Consider the following 23,610-nt stretch of genomic DNA (forward strand, 5'->3'; position numbering starts at 1 on the left):
TTTGTATGATACATAATGGTTATTGAATAATTTCGAAAATATATCTTGTATTGTAACCCCTATATATTGAAGTAGTTGTTCCCAGCGGGATTTACCCGACCTGACCTTAAAATGGTAAGGGCGCGAAAAGTGAGCCAAAGTGTGTTTTGTGTTTGATCGTGATTTCTTTATTCGTGTTGTTGTGAAAGCTGTTCGTATTCTTCTAAGAAATGCCAACTAAAGTTGAAAATGAGTTTCACGTTACGAGTCAAGTTAAAGACACGTAAGTTGCCATATTTCATTGCTGAAGCAGCCTCCAATATTTTAAGATATCATCTGCCGTTTTAGCTTTCATTCATCATGACATGTTTTGATCTCTCTATCTAGGCCTAGCCCTAGCCTAGCTAGCTAGGGCCTAGGCCTAGTATAAGTAGTAGGCTAGGCCTAGTCTAGCTAGCTAGTGTAGTATATAGCTATCAAAGCTGGGTAGGACGTCTAGCCTACTTGGTTCTGGCTAGCTAGGCTAGGTAGCCTACTAAAACTTAAACTCTACAACAAATATTTAAAAAATCGAACTACAGAAAACAGACAAATTCATGATATTGATAGGCCTATGTACCGGAATATATTTAATAATAGTGCCTGTCGTACAACCAAAAGAAAGTACTACTAGGCCTAGGCCTATTCTGATAAATTCTCTCAATCAATCAATCAATCAATCAATCGTTCGATTTATATAGCGCCATTCCAACATTCATTGCTCATCATGGCGCTGTAGAAAAAATCAGAAAAGGTGAGTTTTGAGTAGTGACTTAAAGTGACTCAATAATGATGTGTATCAAAAGGCAACCACAAAAAAACGTGGGATGTGATAAACTAGGTGATTTCAAATAAGAAGGCCAAACAAAATATTCCATCCTCCCTGATACATGATGGGGAAGACATTTCAGGGGAAGATAACATTAACATCACTTCTTCATTTAACAAGTATTTCGTTAACATTGGAAATAACCTAACTAAACAAATAAACTGTTGCCTGTTGGCTTCTGTGTGTCTTGACCATAAACTATGTAAACTATCTGTTGATGTTAAATAAATTTTGTTTTGAGATATAAAAAAAAACTATAATAGGCCCACTAGGTTCACATTTAAGTGAATTTTTCTCTTTTGTTTGCAGCCTGTTTGAGTTGGAAAATGACTTCCAAGTTGGAAACATGACTGAACAGGCAAGTGTTTGAAGAACCTTTAATCTTTTTACTTGTAAAGACCTGGGCCTAAATGTGACCTTTAAAATTAGATCAGCAAAAAGTGTTTTTTTAAAAATATGTGATACTGATGCTAATTATAACACAGCCATTTAATCATTTTCAGGGTTTTGTGATGAAGAAAAGCAAGCTTTTGTATGACCATCTACCAGAGATGATCCAAACAAGGTGGCCGAATATTTGCACATTTGATTAGCAACTGTACTGTAGTTATGCCTATCTATTTCTATTGCCCTGTTATATATATAACAGTAATTATTTAATGTAATGTTGAGCAATTGCATAAAAACAATACCGGACTCTCTGTAAACCGGAAACTCTCCCAATACTAGACTTAACTCAAGGTTCAAAACGTCCCACATTCATTTTCATTAAAAACACATTCCCAATACCAGACTTTAAAAAAAAACTAGACATATTTGGCCAGCCCAAGGGTGTCCAGTATTGGGAGAGTTTACTGTTTATATGTAATGTATTTGTTTTCATTGTTTGTAATTAAAATGTTTGTTTTAATTTAGACTGAAAAATCTTGATGCTGATTTTAAACAAGAGGAACTAACTGAGGTAAGGTATATCGATACAGATTAGCTGTCATCTCAGTCCTGGCCTACAGTTCTTTATTATAAAATCACAGGGATAGATAAAGAAATAATAACAAACAAAGTGTTATAGCTTGCCAGCCCATCATTGCAGATGCCAATATCGCACATTATTCAGTAATTACATTTTTTGGCTTATTTTACATAATAACAGGAAGGTTATTACGCAAAGATTAACGATGTCCTGGAGGCATACACATCAAAAGTAGCAGAGACTACCAATGGCACAAATGGTACGAAATCAATTGACCAATCAGGTGATGGCATGGAGGTTGAATGTAAGACGAATGGAAAAACAAAAAATCACACTGATGAAACTGATGTGACAGACAAACAAATGGAGGTTGATGGAGAGTTGAGTGATGCGGAAAAAGAATTGGTACTAAGTAGCAAGAAAGCCAAACAAAATAACAATGGAAGACGGGTGGTTCAAGGAGAGGTTGTGGAGAAAGAGGAGAGTTTGAGTAAGACACCAAAAGAGAAGAAGTCCAAACAACCTGATCCTAAGCAACCCAGTATAGCAGCAATGTTTGCTAAAATGTAAGCAAATTACATACCCCATTTTGCTAACCTAAACAGTGGTGGATCCTTATAGAACGTTCGTTTGTAACACACAATATGTGTATAATTAGAAATACTGTAAGTTAGTTGCAGCAAGTTATACGGTTGGCGAAAGGTGTAATGAAACCATTTGTGGATAATCAACTGGCTCACAAGGTGCAAAAATCTGGAAAATGCAGGATAAATTTGTTGCCTGTGATTCACTACCTATCACAAAACCAGTAACTATATTAAAAATGTCAGTAAATTGGCTAACTACTGAGCCTGGATACAGGATTTGGTCGTGTGGTGGAGTGTATTGATAAAACTCAGTTTATTTAAAATATATACCAAAATTTGCACTCCTATAGGTTGTCATAATTTATGACAAGAAAACTATGATACCCCTGCCCTGCCCCTAAACAGTAACAGTCTATTATTATTATTATTTTACTAGATGTTAATATTGCATTTTACTATTACAGGCCTACTAAGAGAAAGAATGTTGATATTGATGTAAAAGAGGAACAAAACGGCAGTCAAAAGAGAAATGGAAATGCAGAAAAAAAGATAAAAATTGAGGAGGGGGATGATGGATCAGCTTCAGATGGTGGAACCAACACGTAAGGAGAAAACATTCTTGTTGCATGATTAGTAAATTAAAAAACCTTAAAAGTTCTTGAGCCATGTTCCCACTGGACTGTGTTTGGATATTTTCATGCAGTGACTTTTACTATAATTTAGCCAACATTTTAACTGTCCAAATTGGTGCCATTTATTTATTCAACTTCTCACTAACACTGTCAGTGAAGGATCGGGACCAACAGGTGGTAAACACCTAAAACGGTCCAGTCCCAATTGCACAGTTTCTGTGTGTTTGTGCCTGTCTTTTGCAAATCTTGGCCATCGCTCAATTTGACCAAATTTAAGTCCAGTGCGATCAAGGCTTATGATGCAAAATGAAATTGCGATTCAGGAGAAGCACAAAAATGTACCAGAAAGATAGATAAAAAGAAAGACCTAAAATCCACAATACCTCATTTTCTATCATCTCTAGCTTAGCAGTATCCTTTCAGTAAATGTTTCCCCCTTGAATGTTTTTTTGTTGAAAAGAATAAACAAATAAACCCATATACTTTGTTGTGTTCTTTCAGTCGTAATCTACGCACAAAAACTGATGATGCTAAACCTGCAATGAAATCAATGACTACTGAAGAGAACGTGAGTAATTTTTGTGGAAGCAAGATTGTTTTTTGGTTTCTTGTCTACAGCTCTGTCTGCACTATCAAACTAGTTTGACAACAACAAAAAGTGTGATGTGCCCAAATATGGTAGTGATATGTCCAAATATGGTAGTGATATGACATCATGTCCATATATGGGCACATCACATTTTGTTGTCACATAAAGTTTGATAGTGTAGACAGAGCTTAAAAATCTTGCAAAATCAGTCCGCAATCCATGGCTCCATTCGCATGGTGTCATTCTAACGATTATTGTGCTGTGGACTTTTTACACTTTTCAACTACATTCTTTCAATTCAGTTCTGCCAATTCGGGGGCTCTCTTTCTCTCATGATTCAGTTAGTGAATGATGTTAATTTTCTATATAGCTTTCTTCACAAAAAAGACCATATTATTATTTACCCTTTCCAGCACTGCCCTGATTCTCCTACAATTCAATAGGTAGCATGGATAAGGAGAATTTTAAAACGGAACCTGCAGCTATTTTCCTAATTTTACTGTTTTACTATTATTTGTTTTTAGCTCCCACCTTCTCGTTGCCGTGAATGTCGACAACTTCTTGATGACCGTGAACTTAAAATGTTTCCTGGTGACCCTGAAGATGCAGTAAGTTCAAAGTTGAAAGTATTTATTTTAAGTAGGTTATACAGTTTTGAAATGTTATCTTGCACAAATGGCATCAAATTGTGTCTGTTAAATATATTAGTAGTAGAGTAGAATCCTTATTAAGGGGACACATTTGGTACCCAAAAAAGTGTCCCCTTAATTTTTTCCTAAATAGAGGTGTCCTACTGGAGAGGTTTCATTGCATTTTTAGTCATAGTCATATATACTTTATTGTCCATTTGAAAAACAGAAATGTGATTTGAAAACTGGCAAAATACAAAAATATAAAATACAATTTACAAAAACACACACAAAAAGTTAAGAGGCTAAAAATGGTTAAAATTAGATAAAAATTATCGGTTACATTTTACCTTTGTACTCTGGAGTTATATAAGTGTATAGCATTAGGTACAAACGAGCACCTAAACCGTTTTGTTTTGGTATTAAGTGCACGTAGTCTTATGCCAGAATTCATGAGAGCAAATTGTTTGTGAAGAGGATGTGTTTCATCATCAATGATACTTTTTACTTTTTTTAACACATTTTCTTTATACAAGGATTCAACATCAGGTAAGTGCTCTCCTACTAGTCTAATTGCTCTATTTCCTATTTTTTATTTTTTTTATTATATTATATTAACAGGTGGATGAGTTTATTGCTTTAACGGATCCTCGATTGTCTCTCTTTACTGGAGAAGAAGCAGAAATAGTCAGTGCTGACGAACGCCCTCAACATAAGATCACAAATTTCAGGTGAGTAAAGATTTTGTTCGATAATTTATGCCTAGGTAACAACATATATGTTTTAGTAGCAGGCTAATGTTATGAATAAGATCATGTAATTTGATTGAATTTTCTTTTTAGTGTTTATGACAAGAACACCCACATGTGTCCATTTGATACTGGTATGATTGAGAAAAATAAAGAGCTGTTCTTTAGTGGTCATGTCAAGCCAATATATGATGAAAATCCTGCTATGGAAGGTTAGATAAATGCTTTATTTTAAGTTATTTAAAAACAATCTATGATGTAAAGAATAAAAATGTACCATACTATACAGATTCCTTTCTCTTTTATATATTCTGTCATGTACAATACAAGAATATGAAAAACTAAAATAAATAAATAAACAACCTACTAAATAAAGAACCAACAAATATAAAAGTACTTCCTCTAACAGTCACATTTTATATGTTACATTTACTTTTTTAGGTGGCGTTGCTACTAAGGCTCTAGGCCCAATAAATGAATGGTGGACTGCAGGCTTTGATGGTGGAGAGAAGTGTTTAATTGGCTTTGGTACAGGTATGTAGCCATGTAGTAAATTAGGATTCGGAGGGAAAATAAAACTCTAATAATAATAATTCAATAGTATGTTCAATAAAAAGTCCAGTAAGGTTTAGTTAGATTTGTGATCATTTTACTTTTGGTAAATCTGTTAAAGGTTTTAAGTTTACCTTACTAGGCTGTGTGTATAGCTGCTTACCAACTAAGGTCATGCATTATACTGTCAGACCCTTAAGCTCTGTCTACACTATCAAACTAGTTTGTGTGATGTACCCAAATTTGGTAGACATATGACCAATTATGTCCATATATGGGCACATCACATTTTTTTGTCACATAAAGTTTGATAGTGTAGACAAAGCTTTAGGCTTTGCCTGACTGGAGTATGTGTAATTAGTCAAATGTGTAGTCTTTAAAACCATCTTTATTAAATACTAGAAATCAAGTAAGCTTGAGCCAATTTATGAACCTCTGCATTTTAACTTACAGATTACTATAGACACTACAAGATATACCTATTTTATTTATTTTCAGCCTATGCTGAATATGTTTTGATGTCACCTAGTGAAGCCTATAAACCCATCTACCAGGCAATGCAAGAGAAAATTTTCATCAGCAAAATTGTCATAGAATTTTTACAGAAAAATGTTGATCTTGATTCTGACTATGAGGACCTTGTCAATAAAATTCAAGTAAGAAAAAATGATGAAATGTGTGATAAAGATGAGAAAATATGATGAAATGTTAAAACATAAAGTGCCTTGAGGATAAAAGTCTGTGATGGTGATGAAAATGTCAAACATGGAAGAATGAGTGTAAATTGTAAGCAATGAATATTTTGAATATGCTGGTTTTGACATTGATATTTTAACTCTAAAGCTGTCTACACTATCAAACTAGTTTGACAAAAAAGTGTGATGTGCCCAAATATGGTAGTGATATGACATCATCATGTCGATATATGGGCACATCTCATCATTTTGTCACATAAAGTTTGATAGTGTAGACAGAGGTTAAGGTGAAAGATGAATAGAGTTTCTGTGTGTCTGATTGTTGTACTATATAACAAGATGATGTGTTGAGAAGACAATGATGGCTTGGCTCAGCCTCTTGACAAGAGCCTTACTCTTTCTAGCATCATTACAATCTTCTTAATGTAAATGTACCCAATATCAATTATTATTATATATAAAGTAGAAAACAGCTTGTATTTATTCATTCTTAATTTAGACTACTGTACCTCCTGATGGTTGCAGCAGTTTCACAGAGGACTCACTTCTTCGCCACGCACAGTTTGTTGTAGAACAGGTATATCAGCTTTTTATATTCATAATAAACGGATCAAAAATCAATCAAATAAATTGTTATTCTATAAGACTTAAGGTTATGTATAGAAACATTATGAAAAAGGGAACAGATAGATGGCTGAAGAAAATATGGACAAAAATGATGACTTGAAAACAATAAATTAATTATTATATATTAAATTACAACGAGCCTACTTGTAGTAGAACAGGTTATGTCTAAAGCTCTATCTACACTATCAAATTTGAAAAATGTGATGTGCCCAAATATGGTAGTGCTATGACATCATCATGTCCATATGTGGGCACATCACACTTTTTTTGACAAACTGATTTCATAAGTGTAGACAGAGCTTTACAACCATGAAGCGTATTGATGAATAAACAAATAGATATTTTCAGTCTATGGTGAATAATAATATATTGGGCTAGTGATTATCTGGTCTCGTCTAGACTCACTTAAATCTTCATTGTATAACTTAATAATGTTTTATCCTATCATAGGTTGAAAGCTTTGATGAAGCGGCAGATGAAGATGAAACCCTACTGATTACCACGCTGTGTATGAGAGACTTGATCAAATTGGCTGGTGTCACTCTAGGCAAAAGGTAATTTACTTTGCACTGTTTTTCCGATGAAAGACAAAAAACGACTGGTCATGGCAACAGTGTAAAATATAATATGGCAGTTGCTTATTATATGCTATGTCTCCGACTCCGATAATTAAATGAATAACACTTCAAATATAACGATTGGATGGCTTTTATTCTCACCTCTGTATCTCCTACTCATTATTCCCCCGGTGCTCCCTCCATAATCTCTCTTATCTCCACTATCGGATGTTATGTCTCACAGGGAGGGTTACGATAGTATTATAATCTTCAACATCATTGTTTTACTTCTAAAAAATGTTATCAGAAACTGTGCCTCTCTGCTTGGCAGATTAATTCCATATTTCATCGTATTTAAAAAACGCATCATTATTACAAATCAAAGGTACTGTTACTATCACTGTGAGTGTGAGGTTATGAGGTAGATTTAAACCAAAGTAGTGTTTTTAGTGCTTAACTAGGACACTGTGAAACATAGTTACAATGGTTCCTCACAAAGGATATAGTCCTTATGTGAATTCCAACCTGTGACCTCTCGTTGACAAGACCAGCATCATAACCATTAGACTACAGAGATTTAATTCTTGAAAACATGTTATTGCCTTTCTGGAATTTTGCATTTTGTTTTCTTGTTCAACAGACGCGCTGCCCGAGGTGTATCACTAAAGAGACGAAAGGAGAAACAGGAACCTGTTCGGGCTACAGTCACGCCTCTCGTATGCAACATATTCGATATGTTGTTCCCGGATGAGATGTTAATGGAGAAAGGATCGGCAGGAGCCCGTAGACATCGATGTGGGATGTGTGATGTAAGTATTTATTTTATATAAGTCCAAAGGCATATTACTGAAAAAATGAGAATGATGTGGTATCAGTGGCTGGATCTCAATGGAGATACAAATAAAATATACACTGAAAAAATGACAATGCTATGGGTATCAGTGACTGGATCTCAATGGAGATACAAATAAAATAAGCAATAAAAAAATCAAAATGATGTAAAACAATGAAAGTGCTTGCAGAGAAATTAGAAATATTTATTAAGAATAAGAAATATTTATTTTGTGTTTTAATAAACAAAGGCTTAACACAAGACTGTCCAGATTCACATACAGATCATTAGGAAACTGCGTTCTCCAAACATTTATCATTATTATGTTATTTTGTAGAAATGTCAACTGCCAGATTGTGGTAAGTGTACAGCATGTAGAGATAAAGTAAAGTTTGGAGGTTCAGGAAGGGCTAAGCAAGCATGTATTAACAGAAGGTAACATAACAATTATTACACAATTCAATCTACATTGCTGTTTTAAATCAATTGAAAGAGGCTAAAGCAAGGAGGGAGTTGGGTGGAGGGAATGAAGTAGTAAAGCGCAACGCAAGTAATTTGGCCAATAAAAACACTTGTGATTTTGATTACTTTTTTTTCGTATTTTGTATTTCTTATTTTCAAAATATGCACCTTTGTATAAGTGTGCCACTGATTTAAAAGTGTAAATCAAATTAATGATAAAAAAAAATATTTTTCAAATAAACAAAAGAAACATTTCATACACTTTAATTCACCCTGCATATTTATTTAATAAATTTCTTCACATCCATAACTTTTTTTATATAAATGTAGATGCCCAAATATGGCAGTGCAAGAAGCGGAAGACAATGACGAAGTTGAGGACATTGATAAGGAGAACGTTGAAGCACAAAAGAAAAGGAAATGGAAACTTGGATCACCACTTAAGAAAAGAAAGGTATCATTGGAAATATATCAATGATGATACATTGTCTGAACGATATTAACAAATTAATCTAAGCTTTGTCTACACTATCAAAATTTATGCGACAACAAAACGTGATGTGCCCATATATGGACATGCTGATGTCATATCACTACCATATTTGGGCATATCACTACCATATTTGTGCAGATCACACTTTTTTTGTCAAACTAGTTTGATAGTATAGACAGACCCTTAGAAAAATGTTAAATTGAATTTTTATTATGAACAATTTTCTACAAAAACTAGATTACAGACACTTTAATATGCAAATTCTAAAATGTTTTTTTTTTTCAGACCAAGGTGATGTGGAAAGACGAATCAGTATCAGCTGAAGATGATCGTACATATTACTCATCAGTCTTAATTAATGATGAACAGGTGATTATACTATACAGCTATTGCCTGCTTGGAGGTGCAGTATTACATTTTGAGATCCTCCGAGGGAATTACAGTATCTTTTTCTTAAAGATGTATTGTCCTCCTGAAAAATAATTTTTAACATTTTTGTTGTTGAATATGCCATTTTAATTTCACGTTAAAGTTGTCCACTTTGTCCAAAAATTGGATCTAAACAAACTTTATTTACCTGAAAAAATGTAATTTAAAGCAAAAAATGGTCAAATTGGCTGGCAAATGTAATTCCCACAGAGGTTATTTAGATAGAAAAGTAAATGTTTTATTACATTGCCAAACATAGAAGCAAATAGTTAGTACCTAAGCCTAGGCTTAGACACTCTCTTTTGTACACTGACTTTCTTGTGGCCACAACCATTTGACAACCCAAGAGTTTTAGAGGTTATTTTGTTATTAACTTGGTTTTGTTATATTATCTTGCTAGGTTGATGTTGGTGACTGCGTTCGTGTAAATCCTGACGATCCGAGCAAGCCGTTGTTTTTAGCGCGTGTGATGTCAATGTGGCAGGAGGCAGAAAATGATGAACCTATGTTTCATGCTCAGTGGTTTCTGTAAGTTAGTTTATTTATGTCTTTATCTTTACACTTGTACCCCTTTCACACCAAAAGCAAAACCCTGGAGACACTACGGAGTTGACGCCCCGCTGTTTGGTGTGAAAGGTAAAATCAAGCAACTCCGGAGTTTAAAACTGCGGGGTTGAACAGCTGAACATTCTCCGGAGAGCGAACTGCGGGGACACCCCGGTGTTTTGGTGTGAAAGGTACCAACATCAAACTCCGGAGTGTTTCGAGTCAAAAGGTCATCCTCACACGATCACTCATTGCTTTAGTTTTATTTCAAAATACTTTAAATATTTGTAAAAAATATATAGCGGGTTTAAAAAATAATAAGTAGTATTAATAAAACATTATATTACTTCTGAGACTTTTGAAAGTAATTATTAAATTAAAAATATTGTTAATTAAAATTATTCTAATGATCGTCGCTATGTAAACAAACAACATAGAGGGCGACATTTACAATTTTATTTTATAAACCCCGGTGTTGCTAGGTTGGTGTGAAAGGGGTATCTCCGGAGTTTCTCGACGTTTTGAATGGTCATAAACCCCGGGGTGTCTCCAGAGACACTCCAGAGTTTTGGTGTGAAATGGGTATTGGTGTAGGCCTACTATTACTGCTCTCCAAAAGTCCAATACACCCCACAAAACAATTTATATAACAAGAAATATTTCTTACAAAAAACGCCGCTCGACATTTTAAAATTAATCCTTGTTCCTTCTTCAGATATATTAAATGATTAATTATATCAATTATTTTTGTTTCAAAATCAGTAGTGGCCTACTGTACAGAACAAAAATATAATCATAAACTTAACTAGAGTATATGTATGTACATATTCCAGGGTAGAAGCATTACCTTCCTATGACCCGGCCCATGTAGTCCAGTATAAAGCTTCTTATTGATTATGTCAATGTTATTGTTATCTCTAGGTTTTTAGCTGGCTAGAGCAATGGCGCAAAAACTGATACATAGAAAGAAACACCATGGATCACATGTATCTATTGTAATTATTCTAAAGCTCTGTCTACACTTATCAAACTATTTTGACGAAAAAAGTCTGATGTGACCAAAATATGGTAGTGGTATACCCAAATATGGTAGTGGTATACCCAAATATGGTAGTGATATGACATCATCATATCCATATATGGGCACATCACATTTTTTTGTTGCATAAAGTTTGATAGTGTAGACAGAGCCTTAAACCCTTTTGAATACCTTTACAGATATGGATCTGAGACTGTGCTTGGGGAGACATCGGACAATCTGGAAGTCTTTGTTGTTGACGAGTGTCAAGACACATATCTAGGCTCAGTCAATTCCAAATGCCAGGTATGTGCTATTATAATTATGTTTTCCTAAAACAAACAACCGTAGTATAATGCACAAAGCACAACCGGCTCAGCTGCAGTGATTAAGTTCAGTTAGGTTGGCCCTGGTCTCCCCAATTTCATTTTTTTTTTATGTATATAGTGAAATAGAAGTCCTGTATTATTCTTTCTATTATATTTACTAAACATTTCAGATCTATTTATATATTTTTATATTAAATTCCGTCCTAGAATATAGTTGATATATACAAAAGATCATCTAATTGAAATCAAAATAGCAATCAGTACCTTGTGTTTGAACAGAGTATATCTAGACCATGACATTTACAAAACAAAAACATAATTCCACATCCGAATATATATATGTCTAAAAGCCCATTTACACTAAGACGATAACGATTGACGATAAATAAACAAAATAATTTTTATAAACAAAAGAAATATAAAAACTGTTCATTCTAGAACTATAGAATAATCATTTATGCTGTCTTTGATGAAAATGATATTTTCACACTTCCAATCAAATGACGTCAATAATATCGTGACAATTTGATTTATCATGACGTCATTTGATTGGAATTTTAAAACCATAAATGATTATCCTACAGTTCTAGAATGAAAACATTTCAAATTTCATTTGTTTTATGTAAAAAAAATGCATGCTTATATATTTATCATCGATTGTTGTCGTCCTAGTGTAAATGAGCCTTAACACTTTGACTGCCAAACACGAAGATCTTCGTTTTTGGAAACACAACGCTTGACTGCCAAACACAAAGATCTTCGTTTTTCGCGTTTTTTTTACGAAATCCGGTAGATAGGTTAATTATTGGTATATAGTATAAATATGAACACTATATTCAGTCTGGACCGTCAATATTTTACAATTTGAAAGTAACTAATCTGGTTACGAACGATTGTCAAAATGGTACTACCTGTCGAAATAACAAACACCGCGCATCACAGTAGCGTGTAGAGCGATGGCTTGGCGCATTGTGTATCGGTCGCGCGCTAGCTATGCCGCCGAAGCATTAAGGTTTTTGTGGATTGACATGTTTGTTTGTTATCTGAATAAAAAATAATGGAGTCATTTTCAATATGAAGTCTTTAATTTTATTATTGTATGTATACCCTAATTGTTTTGGTGTTTTACTGAAAGTGACCGAGTTTCACGTAACAAACTTGTTTTGAAATGGTATGGATATTATCATCAGTTTACTATCTAGGCTAGTAGTACTAGGCTAGCCTAGGCCTAGTCGTAAAACGGTTCCGGACCAACTTTAGGCCTGGTTTAAGGCCTGGTGCCTTTACTATGTGGATTTTGGCGAAAGATTGATGTAAGATTTATGATTTATAAAATGTAATACATTTTTCGATAGTGATAACTTGTTTTTATAGGCCTATCGGTGCCGTGTAAGTTAACTTTTTCGTTGTTTGTTGATCTCACTTGGCGATATTTTCCTATTGTGATGTCTTGCACAAAATCGCGAATATCTCGACTTTCTTGCGCGAAACTACGAAAAACTCAAAAAGTGGGTTACTTTAATTTTACTATTACGATTTACATATTGCGATTTAAAAATCGTTCTTGGTACCATTGTAAAGCTAAAATCTTTATGATTATTTTAGTCTAAATTACATATAAATCAGATCACACACATGGTTTCAATCAGCTTTAATAAAAACATCGAATTGGGCTAAAAACGCTGGCAGTGGCAGTTTCTAACTGGAAAAACCTCTGGCAGTGTTAAAAGCCTGTTTTTGCTGAGCAAGAATAATTGGTTATTAACCGATTATTTTTTTCATTGATTATTTTTGGGCTGCAGAAACGGCGCAAAATGACATAACCTCTAGTCAACTCGTTAGTGAGTATAGCAACTCTCACTCACAATGCATGCTGTTTATTTGCGAGATCGATGATCAGCAAAACAATGATGTGGACGGATAAGATAACATGTGATTGTTATTTTTTTGTGGGGGAGAATTATACTATACCGAGAGACTCCAGGGGAATAGAAAGGATTCTGCATTTACTTTTGGCGTACATCCCACCAGTCCAGGCTAATGATGTTTTGCATGTCCTTTTTTAGGCCTGTCGTTTTTGGTAGCTGAGATATGTAGGCTAGCTAGTAGTAGAGTAGTATCAGCTCTGTCCACTCTATCAAACTAGTTTGACAACAAAGTGTGATGTGCCCAAATATCTTAGTGATATGCCCAAATATGGTAGTGATATGACATCATCATGTCCATATTTGGGAATATCACATTTTTTTGTCACATAAAATTTGGTAGTGTAGACAGTTGAGCTTTAGAAATAATAGTCACTTTTGGCATATTTATTGTGTTATGTGCAGAGGAGCATAGCGGTTTGATTAAACTTTATAACAATAGTTCATTTTTGCTCATAATAAAAGTCCATTTCAAGCAAGATTGACTTGTAATTTGATATCTCTTCCTATGTATCTCATTTCTATGTAATCTCTTAGCCTTAGCCTGGTGTTGACTGTGTTGGTAAGTTCAATGATCCTTATACCCTAGGGCAATTTAAAAGTCCTGTATTTTTCTATTATACTCTATTATATTTACTAAACATTTCAGATCTATTTACATATTTTTATATTAAATTCCTTCCTAGAAAATAATGATATAGACAAAAATCATCTACTTGAAATCTGATAGGAAATCAAAATAGCAATCAGTACCTTGTTTTTGAACAGTGTATATCTACCATACCATACATATACCATGACATTTACAACACAAAAACATAATTCCACATCCGAATATAAATATATCTAAAGGCTATTACACTAGGATGATACGGATCGACAATAAATAGACAAATATGCATTTTTCATACATAAAACAAATAAATAAAATATAATAGTTAATTATATCTCAACCGTAATTGTAATAGTAAATAACGATTATTTTATTTACCTCACGTTTCGCCAACTATCTTATGTCACCATTGACCTCTAGATGAGGGTTAACACATTGGTCCGCACTGGACTGAGTTTGTAACCGCCCTCATCTCTATTAAAATTGGGGGTCTTCCTTATCCAGATGGATTCCTTAACCCAGCGTCTTAATCTGACCAATTCCCTGTCAACTACTTTCAAATAGTGCCCAATTTTCGTCCTGTTTCACCGATATACAATCCTCACCGCTCAGTATTACAGATTGCGTATACAAGATCCCCTGTGCTGGTTGCAACAGATCGTATATCGGTGAGACAGGACGAAAATTGGGCACTTGACTACAAGAACACCTAAAGGATGTTGATTTGGTCTCGGAACGAGCGTACACACGATCGCACATATTTTTGGTCTGAGCTCTGACAGTAATCGTTTTTTTAAATTTTTTATTCTTTAAATCTTGCAGATTATCTACAAAGAGCCCAAGCCAGATTGGTTTATGATAGGCGGAATTGAAGACTTTAACTCTGACCGTGTTATTGAGAAAGACGATGGCAAGACGTTCTTCTATCAGAAGCTGTACGAGCCTACCACTGCACGTTTTGTTGATGTCCCCAAAACTAATAATACATCAGGAGTGCCTGATTTCCGGTTCTGCCCATGTTGTATAAGACTTAAACAACAAGAAAAGGTAAACAAATATTCGTTATAATTAGAAAGTTTTCCAGAATTATTAACTTTCCGATTAATTACACACCCAATCCAATTAGGCAGAAAAATCTATTTTTCAATAAATTCAACAGTATTTTGGTTACGGTATCTAATAATTAATATATAAAACAAATTATTGTGAAAAGAAAAGCTTTTGTAAGAATGGTCTTTAGTAATCGTTATTCTGAAAAACCTTAGTATTGACTAATCCTTTATTCTTTAGGAAAACATGCCAAAGGCATTTGAGGAAGTGGACGTTGAAGACGGCGGTAATAACAAAACTTATTATGGGTGCGTTTACCACAAGTATTGTTATGTATTCATGAGTCAATAATGTAATTGTGTTAAACTGTATGCACTATTTTATTACACACAATAGTTCAATCAGTTCAATAACATTTTTCTATAATCGCAAAGACAAGTAATACAAGAATAATAATATAACAATAAGAAACAGTAATACAATACAAAAACCAGAAGAGGTAAATAAGAGAAAGGAATGTGCTCATTAGGGTTATGATTAGAAGTAAAAAACTTGTCTCACCATGACCCCAAGAGTTCACTAAATGTCCTACTTACAGAGTTACTTAAGAGTTAATGTGAACTCTCTGTATGTACTATTTTATCGCATACAATTGTACAGACAGGATTCACCAAGTTGTAATACTTGCATAAAGAGTTAAAAGGGCGTTTGCAACAAACACGACAACGACTTGGAAACAATGTAATTCATACACAGGCTGGGAAGTAGTGCTTCCCCATAAAATCTTTACACTTTTTTGGTGTTTTCTAGGGGACTACCGACCACATATAAATAGGTCATAGTTTATTTTGTTTTAAATCAAAATCTTAAAGTCAACTGCTTTATTTGATATGATAATAGTATAGATATTGTATTCACAAAGTTGTAACTGAAAATTTATATTGTAAGTTTGGAGAAAATTCTATATAAAGAATTCATGTGTTACAGTATTGTTTGACATGTTATTTAAACTTCTTTTCTTCAGATGTTGTATGTTTGAAGGAGTTGAGTACAAGATATCTGACTCAGTTTACCTGAATCCGGATGCTTTTACGTTTTCAATCAAGCCAAAAGCGCCACCAACGAAAAAATATATGAAGAAAGAAGTGGTATGATAATAGTTTAATTATCAATATGTAAGAACAGTTTTTTAGTGGAGCTGTAGCTTGGTGGTTAACTTGCTTGCCTCCAATCCCAAGGTTTAGGGTTCAATCCCGACCTAGTGCCAAGGTTGTAACTTAAATATGAACTAAATGAGTTACATTTTGAATATATTAAATTAGCCCAGGAGAATTATGATATATTGTCATATAATCAATGTAGGCTTATTAATAATTATGTTTTAATATACAATATTATTAGATAAATTTGATGCCCAAATGGATTATTGTGATAATTTCTAAGCTCTGTCTACACTATTAAACTTTGTGACAAAAAATGTGATGTGCCCATATATGGACATGATGATGTCATATCATTACCGTATTTAAGCACTACCATATTTGTGTACGTCAGATTTTTTTGTCACATAAAACTTGATCATGTAGAAAAAGCTTTATACAATTTTTAATTATTAATTTAATTTCTAATTTCTTAAATATTCTAACAGGATGAAGACCTGTACCCTGAATATTACCGAAAAACATCAGATTACGTTAAAGGTAGCAACCTTGAATGCCCCCCTCCATTCCGTATAGGTCGTATTAAACATATCTACACAAAGAAAGGCAACGACACTATTCGGTTGCGAGTCAATAAGTTTTACCGTGCACAGGATACTCATAAAGGCGTGACGGCTGGTTATCATGTAGACCGCAATTTACTATATTGGAGTGATGAAGGTAATTCAATCTTTTATTTCTGAATAATAAAAATAAAAAAAATAATAATTTAGCAAGTGAGTGGCTGAGCAGTTAAGAAAGTGCCATAACATTGGCAAGGGTTGTTCGAGGCTCACTTGCTCTATGGTTCTGATGGTAGAACGAGTCTTCTCGGATAAAGACAATAAACCTTGGGTCCAGTGTACACACATTGCTTGTGTGTACTTTAAAGAATCTAATACATCTAAGTTCACATACAGTCACTGTCGTGGATTAAGTCAGGAGTATCTGTATTCCTATATACACAAATCTCTGGATAAGCACCCTGTTTGTAGGAAACTAATCCTAACACCACCACTACTGGATGTCATACTGTGTGCAGCTGTGGCTAAAACACAATATCTAGTTCGTGAATATAATAAGAAGACTTTTTCTATAACTTTGTTTGATTTTCATTTGTTTGTAGAAGCAACAATTGACTTAACATGGGTTCAAGGTAAATGTATGGTAGTGTACGGTGAAGATCTTTCGGAGACCGTTCAGGAATATTCAACTGCTGGCGAAAATAGGTTCTATTTTCTTGAGGTAAAACTCTTTTTCAATACATATTACTTCTCGCTATTGCATACAAAATAAGTTGGAAAAAAATGTAAATGGATTTTCAGAATCGTCCATCGTCTTTAAATTTTCACTTTTATAGAAAGGGCAATTAAGGAAAAAAAATGTATTAATTTTTTTTTTTTTTTTTTTTTTTTTATTATTTAATTTCAAAGGAATATGACAATTTAAACCTAACTTAATAATTCTTTCTTCTAACATTTTAGGCATATGACAGTGAAAATAAACAATTTGAAGACCCACCATGTCACGCTAGGGGTGCCGTTAACAGAGGCAAGGTAAGCATTGCTATTCAGGGATAGCTGTGAGCTTAGAAACATTTAATAGTTGTGTATACTTAAGTAACTCAATACTGAATACTGAAAAGCTTTATTTGTTCATTATCATAGCATTATCATAGAATAATAATGGAAATTCTTTTGAAGTTGAACACAATTAAACATGGTGAAACATGATACTTGTAATCATTATTCACAAACGTCAACTTCAAATTTGAAATTTAATTTATTTATTAGGGCAAGGGAAAAGGCAAAGGAAAAGGAAAGGGCAAGTCATCTGTATCCTCGCCTAAGGAGACTGAAGCGCCCCCTAAACATCACAAACTAAAGTGTCTGGATGTGTTTGCTGGATGCGGAGGTAAGCTTCTAGAAATAGTGTTTAGATGGTTTGTGATCGGCAAGCCTAATTTAGAAGTTTGTTTTAAATTTGGAATGCTTTATTGACCACAAATATGTTTTATATTTCCTTGCATCTCTTCTCAGTAATAGTTTTCCTGTCTTTTATTTCCTAGGCCTATCAGAGGGATTCCATGCTGCAGGCATTGCGGAGAGTCATTGGGCCATTGAGAAGGAAGAGCCAGCTGCCCAAGCATTTAGACTGAATAACCCAGGCTGTACTGTTTTCACTGATGACTGCAATGTTTTATTGAAACTAGCTATTGAGGTAAAGCACGTTATTTAATATTACAGAACCACCTTCTTAATACTCTCTGAGCCTTTAAATGCAATATATCTTATTCTGATTTTAAGACAAGTTAAAATTATATCTAAAAAATAAGCAATAATTTGTACCAATGTCCTTTTATATGAAGTTTAAAGTTTTATATTTTAATGAAGTTTAATGAATTTTAACATTTTTCTAATTTATTGTAAACGTATGAATTTTAACTGTTAATCTGAATATTTTTGTATTGTTTTTAAGAGGGCCTCTTCAAGTCAGCTGTACTGCTGTAGTACAGCTGTTAGAGCTACCCTTGTTGAATAAGTAAATAATAAATAAATAAATATATTGTAGAAACTGACATTGTTATACTTAACCTCTATTGAAGTAGATCTATCTATCATAATTTTAATTACGGATTTTTATGAATAGTGTAAATAGTTCTCACAATTATTTCAATTAAATGTCTGCAGAAAAAAAAATTTAAAATTTAATTTTTCTATAGGGTGAGAAAACTAACCATACAGGTCAGAGGTTACCACAAAAAGGAGAAGTAGAGCTGTTGTGTGGGGGACCACCATGTCAGGGTTTCAGTGGTATGAATCGGTTCAACTCCAGGGAATACTCCAAGTTTAAAGTAAGTATTACTGTAAAGTTCAAACTGGCTCGTTTCCCCATCTTTTAATTAATGATAATTAATTCCCTCTTTTGCTTAAATACTGAAAATGAGAATATAATTTTTTTTAATTTTTTTTTAAAATTTATTTATATTTTGCTTTACAATATTTGTGTTAAGTACTTTTACTTATAATGGCCTGGTTTTCATTGCCACCAGAATTTTATATTTTTAATATGAAAGAGAGTAATAGATTTATAATATAGATGAATATTTATAATAACATAATTATATTTTAAAAAGAGATTAACATTATGCAAGTAAGTAAATTTATTGTTATTTCTAAATATATAAAATTAACATTGAAATTAAAAAATTTACTGTAAAACAAGAAACTTTCGCGACATGAAACTTTTGCAAATTAGTTACATCGACCATTTTAACGACATAAAACTGTTACGAATATATTTTAAATACTGTAACAATATCGAGTATGCACGACCTTTGTGTTATAAATACGCTAATACATAAGCTATTGTATGCAGCAGAAGACCTACAATACGTTCTGAAAATTATTCGTGGCATGAATCTTTCGCGAATTTCATTCACTCGCGAAAGTTTAATGTGCTTGAAAGTTTCTGGTTTTACTGCATTTACTGGTTCTTTTTTTCAGAATTCATTGATATCAACTTATCTTAGTTATTGTGATTATTATCGCCCTCGTTATTTCCTGCTGGAGAATGTTCGTAATTTTGTTTCGTACAAACGTAACATGGTTTTGAAACTGACGTTGAGGTGTTTGATACGCATGGGTTACCAGGTTAGTTGCATATATGTTATATGTTGTTATTTTAAAGGATGCATCTTTGTACTATAAGTGTGCCACCGATCTGAAGGTGTAAATCAAAATAAATAAATACAACTTTATTTTCAAGTATTTCAGTTCAAAAAACAAAAGTCATATATTACAGTACAATTAAATATTTTAGTTTATTATGTATTATTGACGGCAGAAAAAAAATGTCTGAATTTGTCAAATACAGAACTGTGGCATACTGCATGGCTTGGATTGCAATTGAAAAATGTTTTAAACGACAAGTAACGCTCGGCCAATTGTAAAACTTTTATGATTGAAAACAATTTGTTTATATTTCAGTGCACGTTTGGTATCCTGCAGGCGGGCCAATATGGCGTCCCTCAAACTAGACGGCGTGCAATCATTCTTGCTGCCGCCCCTGGTGAGAAACTCCCGTTCTACCCAGAACCAACCCACGTATTCGCCCCCCGTGCTTGTCAACTTTCGGTTGCGATTGATGATCGTAGATATGAGAGTACCACTAAATGGACTTCGGCACCATATCGCACAATCACTGTACGTGATGCTATGTCTGATTTACCTGAGATTACAAATGGACACAACAAACAAGAAATGTCCTATGGTGGAGATCCCCAGTCACATTTTCAAAGAAAGGTAAAGTTTTTTAACCTATCGATACTATTTTCAATTAAAAACAACTACCCATCTGAGGGGCAGTATCCTGGATTTCCTAAACTAGAGAGCAAGAAGTGCCAGTATGATGTTTATTGAACATGGCATCCCTTTTAATGAGTATATGCAAAAATTTATCTATGTATAGTTTCATACAACGTATATGCTGAATAGAATATTCTTGTTGCTTGTGTTTGCAAACATATGCTGCATAACTCAAAAATGTATTGTAGATGGAGAAGTATCCTATATATTTAAGCTTGGAGTTTTTGCGAATTTTCAATTTTTCTTTTTCTGTTTGTATGTTGATATGGATGAATTTTTTCCAAAATAAAAGGAATTGAATTGAATAAGATTATTAATAGCTTGTCAAAATTAGATATAAAAATGATATTTTTAACTGTCAAATTCAAATTGGTGCACAGGCGCAACCCCTGGATTGACCCTTGACCTGTAAACAAACCACATTCTGTAGTTATGTAACCTTGATTTTTTCAATCTTTGAATTGCTGTTGAAATGAAAACATTATTTGTCTTGATTCTTGAAATAGATACGTGGTAACCAATACCAGCCAATCCTTTGTGATCATATTTGTAAAGAAATGAGCCCTCTTGTTGCTATGAGGATGCGGCATATACCGCTTGCACCGGGGTCAGACTGGCGTGACCTTCCTAATATTGTTATTACCCTACCTGATGGAACAGTATGTCAGAAGCTGTAAGTTTACTTACTTATTTTTTAGGTCCTTATACTTAATTAACATCAGTTTCTAATGAGGTCATTGTACATGAATTTTTTTATGACTACTGTATTGCGTTTTTTTTTCTTTAAAGACGGTACACGCACAAAGACAATAAGAACGGTAAATCGTCGACAGGCGCATTGCGAGGTGTTTGCCAATGCATGGAAGCTAAACACCAAGGTTGTGACTCTGTATACCGGCAGTTCAATACACTTATTCCGTGGTGTCTACCTCACACCGGTAACCGACACAACCACTGGGCTGGTCTTTATGGTCGCCTTGAGTGGGATGGGTTCTTCAGTACAACTGTTACTAATCCAGAACCAATGGGAAAACAGGTATTATTATTATTACTTTTCTTCTTTTATCAGTCACAAGTTTTCAATAATTTTACATACAAAATATACAATTTGTTTGTTTGTTTCTTTATTTCCATTCACAAAAAAAAAAAACATTAACATACATAAATATTCATTACAAAAATGAAAGAATGGAAACGGGGAATCTCTGAAGCACAGCTTATAAGTAGAAACCCCCTGTTACAAAACAGTTTATAAATAGTAATATGAAAAAAAAGCACAACGGCATAGGCAAACAAAATGTAACTTTTAAGAAAAAGAAAAAAAAGCAAACAATCCTCTTGTTTTTTTTGTTTGTTTTTTTTTATCTTAACAAAAAAAAGAAAAAAGAAGAAGATTTCTCAGAGAGTAAGATGTAATTGTAAAAAGAAAAATACCTGTTCTAATCAGAGTATTGCAAAAGTAATTTATTTTTGTATTTTATTTTAAAAGTTATAGAATTTTATTTCAATATTATACCAGTATATTTTTTTCAACAAATTGTCAAATACAGTAATCCTAGTGATAAAGATTGAGAAGTGAAAATGCTTTATGTTTCATGGAAAAAAACTATTTTTAATTTAATAGGGTCGTGTACTGCACCCAGAGCAGCACCGTGTGGTCAGTGTGAGAGAGTGTGCCAGGTCACAAGGTTTTCCCGACACCTACAGATTCTATGGAACTATACTTGATAAACACAGACAGGTATTATATATTTTACTTACTTTCACTGTCTGAATCTAATAACTTTAAATTAAAATTACTTTTTTAAACAAGACAGAAATGTATTTGAGTTCGATTTTCTTTTCCCCATTTTATCAGTCTCTTGTTAATTTCCTTTTGTATAACAGATCGGAAATGCCGTACCTCCTCCAATGGCTGAGGCTATCGGCAAACAAATCAAGAAATGTCTCATTGCCGTTGAATCGCTGGAGCGTGCTGAAAAAGCCGTAAAGATTGAGAATGAGGACAAGACCAAACAAGAATTGAATAAATGATAGATTTTCTATCACGAAAATGAATTGAACAAAAATGCTTTATTGTTGATTTCTATGGATTCTTCAAGCTATTGTTACAATTTTTTCTATGAATACAGTGCATATTTCTCATGTTATTGTATAATATAAAACCTGTTTTCAAATGTTTAGTTAACATATTAAAATAACAATACTACAGTTAAAGTAGTAAGTGCATCAATGCATTGTAGGAGTGCATCGCTACCATAAACTATGTATTACCATAAAAGGCTTGCCAACTAATTGTATTAAATAGGTCAACATGTAATTACTGCAGTAGAATCGTAACATTACTGCTGTAACTCAAGTAACTGCAGTAGAATCATTTTAACATGATCCCTAATTCTTTTATTTTGATGTTCTTGGTAAAACTTAATATAAACAAAAGAATATAATCTAGTCGTATAGAATAATAGGATTCAACAATATCTAAATACTGTACAACAACAATTCCAAAAAATACTTGAACAATATGTTGCATTTATGATGCTCCAGTGGCTTTCATATATTTTGATGACGCCTAATCATAAGTGAGTTGTGAGCATGTGCAGTTAATCTTAACGGTTCTACTTCTATATCTTCAAAATCTTTGACTTTGACAAATATATGACTGCAGTAAATGTATAGTTTGTATAATCGTTATTCAAATATTAAATTTAAAAATGTTGTAAAAAAAATGTCTTGTAGGACTTAAAATGTCAATGTTCCCATTTTTGTATATCTTAAAATTGTATTAATAAAAAAATGATAAAATTCAATATTTCCCCGAAAATTTAGTGATTTAGTATTTTTGATAAAATAATTGTGATTAAATTTTTGTATTTGAATTTAGCTCAATAAATTTATATTTGTCAGAAAAGA

The 23,610-nt window shown here is 33.3% G+C and overlaps 1 protein-coding gene across 2 annotated transcripts; it reads left to right on the forward strand.

The window, feature by feature from the left end:
- Window positions 1-163: 163 nt before the first annotated feature.
- On the forward strand, window positions 164-23,610 carry LOC140047122 (DNA (cytosine-5)-methyltransferase PliMCI-like). 2 transcript variants are annotated; one of them, XM_072091955.1, is made up of 35 exons: window positions 164-262; window positions 1,157-1,205; window positions 1,351-1,412; window positions 1,763-1,808; window positions 1,998-2,383; window positions 2,869-3,006; window positions 3,538-3,604; window positions 4,150-4,233; window positions 4,876-4,985; window positions 5,097-5,215; window positions 5,445-5,537; window positions 6,054-6,211; window positions 6,750-6,827; window positions 7,328-7,431; window positions 8,075-8,243; window positions 8,604-8,701; window positions 9,059-9,182; window positions 9,507-9,590; window positions 10,051-10,178; window positions 11,415-11,520; window positions 14,904-15,128; window positions 15,372-15,439; window positions 16,156-16,279; window positions 16,780-17,011; window positions 17,457-17,575; window positions 17,815-17,886; window positions 18,124-18,244; window positions 18,399-18,550; window positions 19,053-19,184; window positions 19,837-19,983; window positions 20,320-20,634; window positions 21,204-21,370; window positions 21,487-21,733; window positions 22,322-22,438; window positions 22,585-23,610. In XM_072091955.1, exons 1-35 carry the CDS (start codon window positions 210-212, stop codon window positions 22,729-22,731), a joined length of 4,641 nt encoding a protein of 1,546 aa, XP_071948056.1. In that variant the 5' UTR covers window positions 164-209; the 3' UTR covers window positions 22,732-23,610. The 2 variants fall into 2 exon arrangements, with proteins under 2 accessions (XP_071948056.1, XP_071948057.1); XM_072091956.1 differs by having other exon boundaries at window positions 17,514-17,575.

The sequence above is a fragment of the Antedon mediterranea genome, chromosome 4 (genome assembly GCF_964355755.1).
Source record: "Antedon mediterranea chromosome 4, ecAntMedi1.1, whole genome shotgun sequence".
Lineage (NCBI taxonomy): Eukaryota > Metazoa > Echinodermata > Crinoidea > Comatulida > Antedonidae > Antedon > Antedon mediterranea.

Coding starts and splice junctions, on each gene's coding strand:
- LOC140047122 (XM_072091955.1), top strand. CDS start 210: ATGCCAACTAAAGTTGAAAATGAGTTTCACGTTACGAGTCAAGTTAAA. Junction 9,183..9,506: donor CACCACTTAAGAAAAGAAAG/GTATCATTGGAA, acceptor TTTTTTTTTCAG/ACCAAGGTGATGTGGAAAGA. Junction 17,012..17,456: donor ACTATATTGGAGTGATGAAG/GTAATTCAATCT, acceptor ATTTGTTTGTAG/AAGCAACAATTGACTTAACA.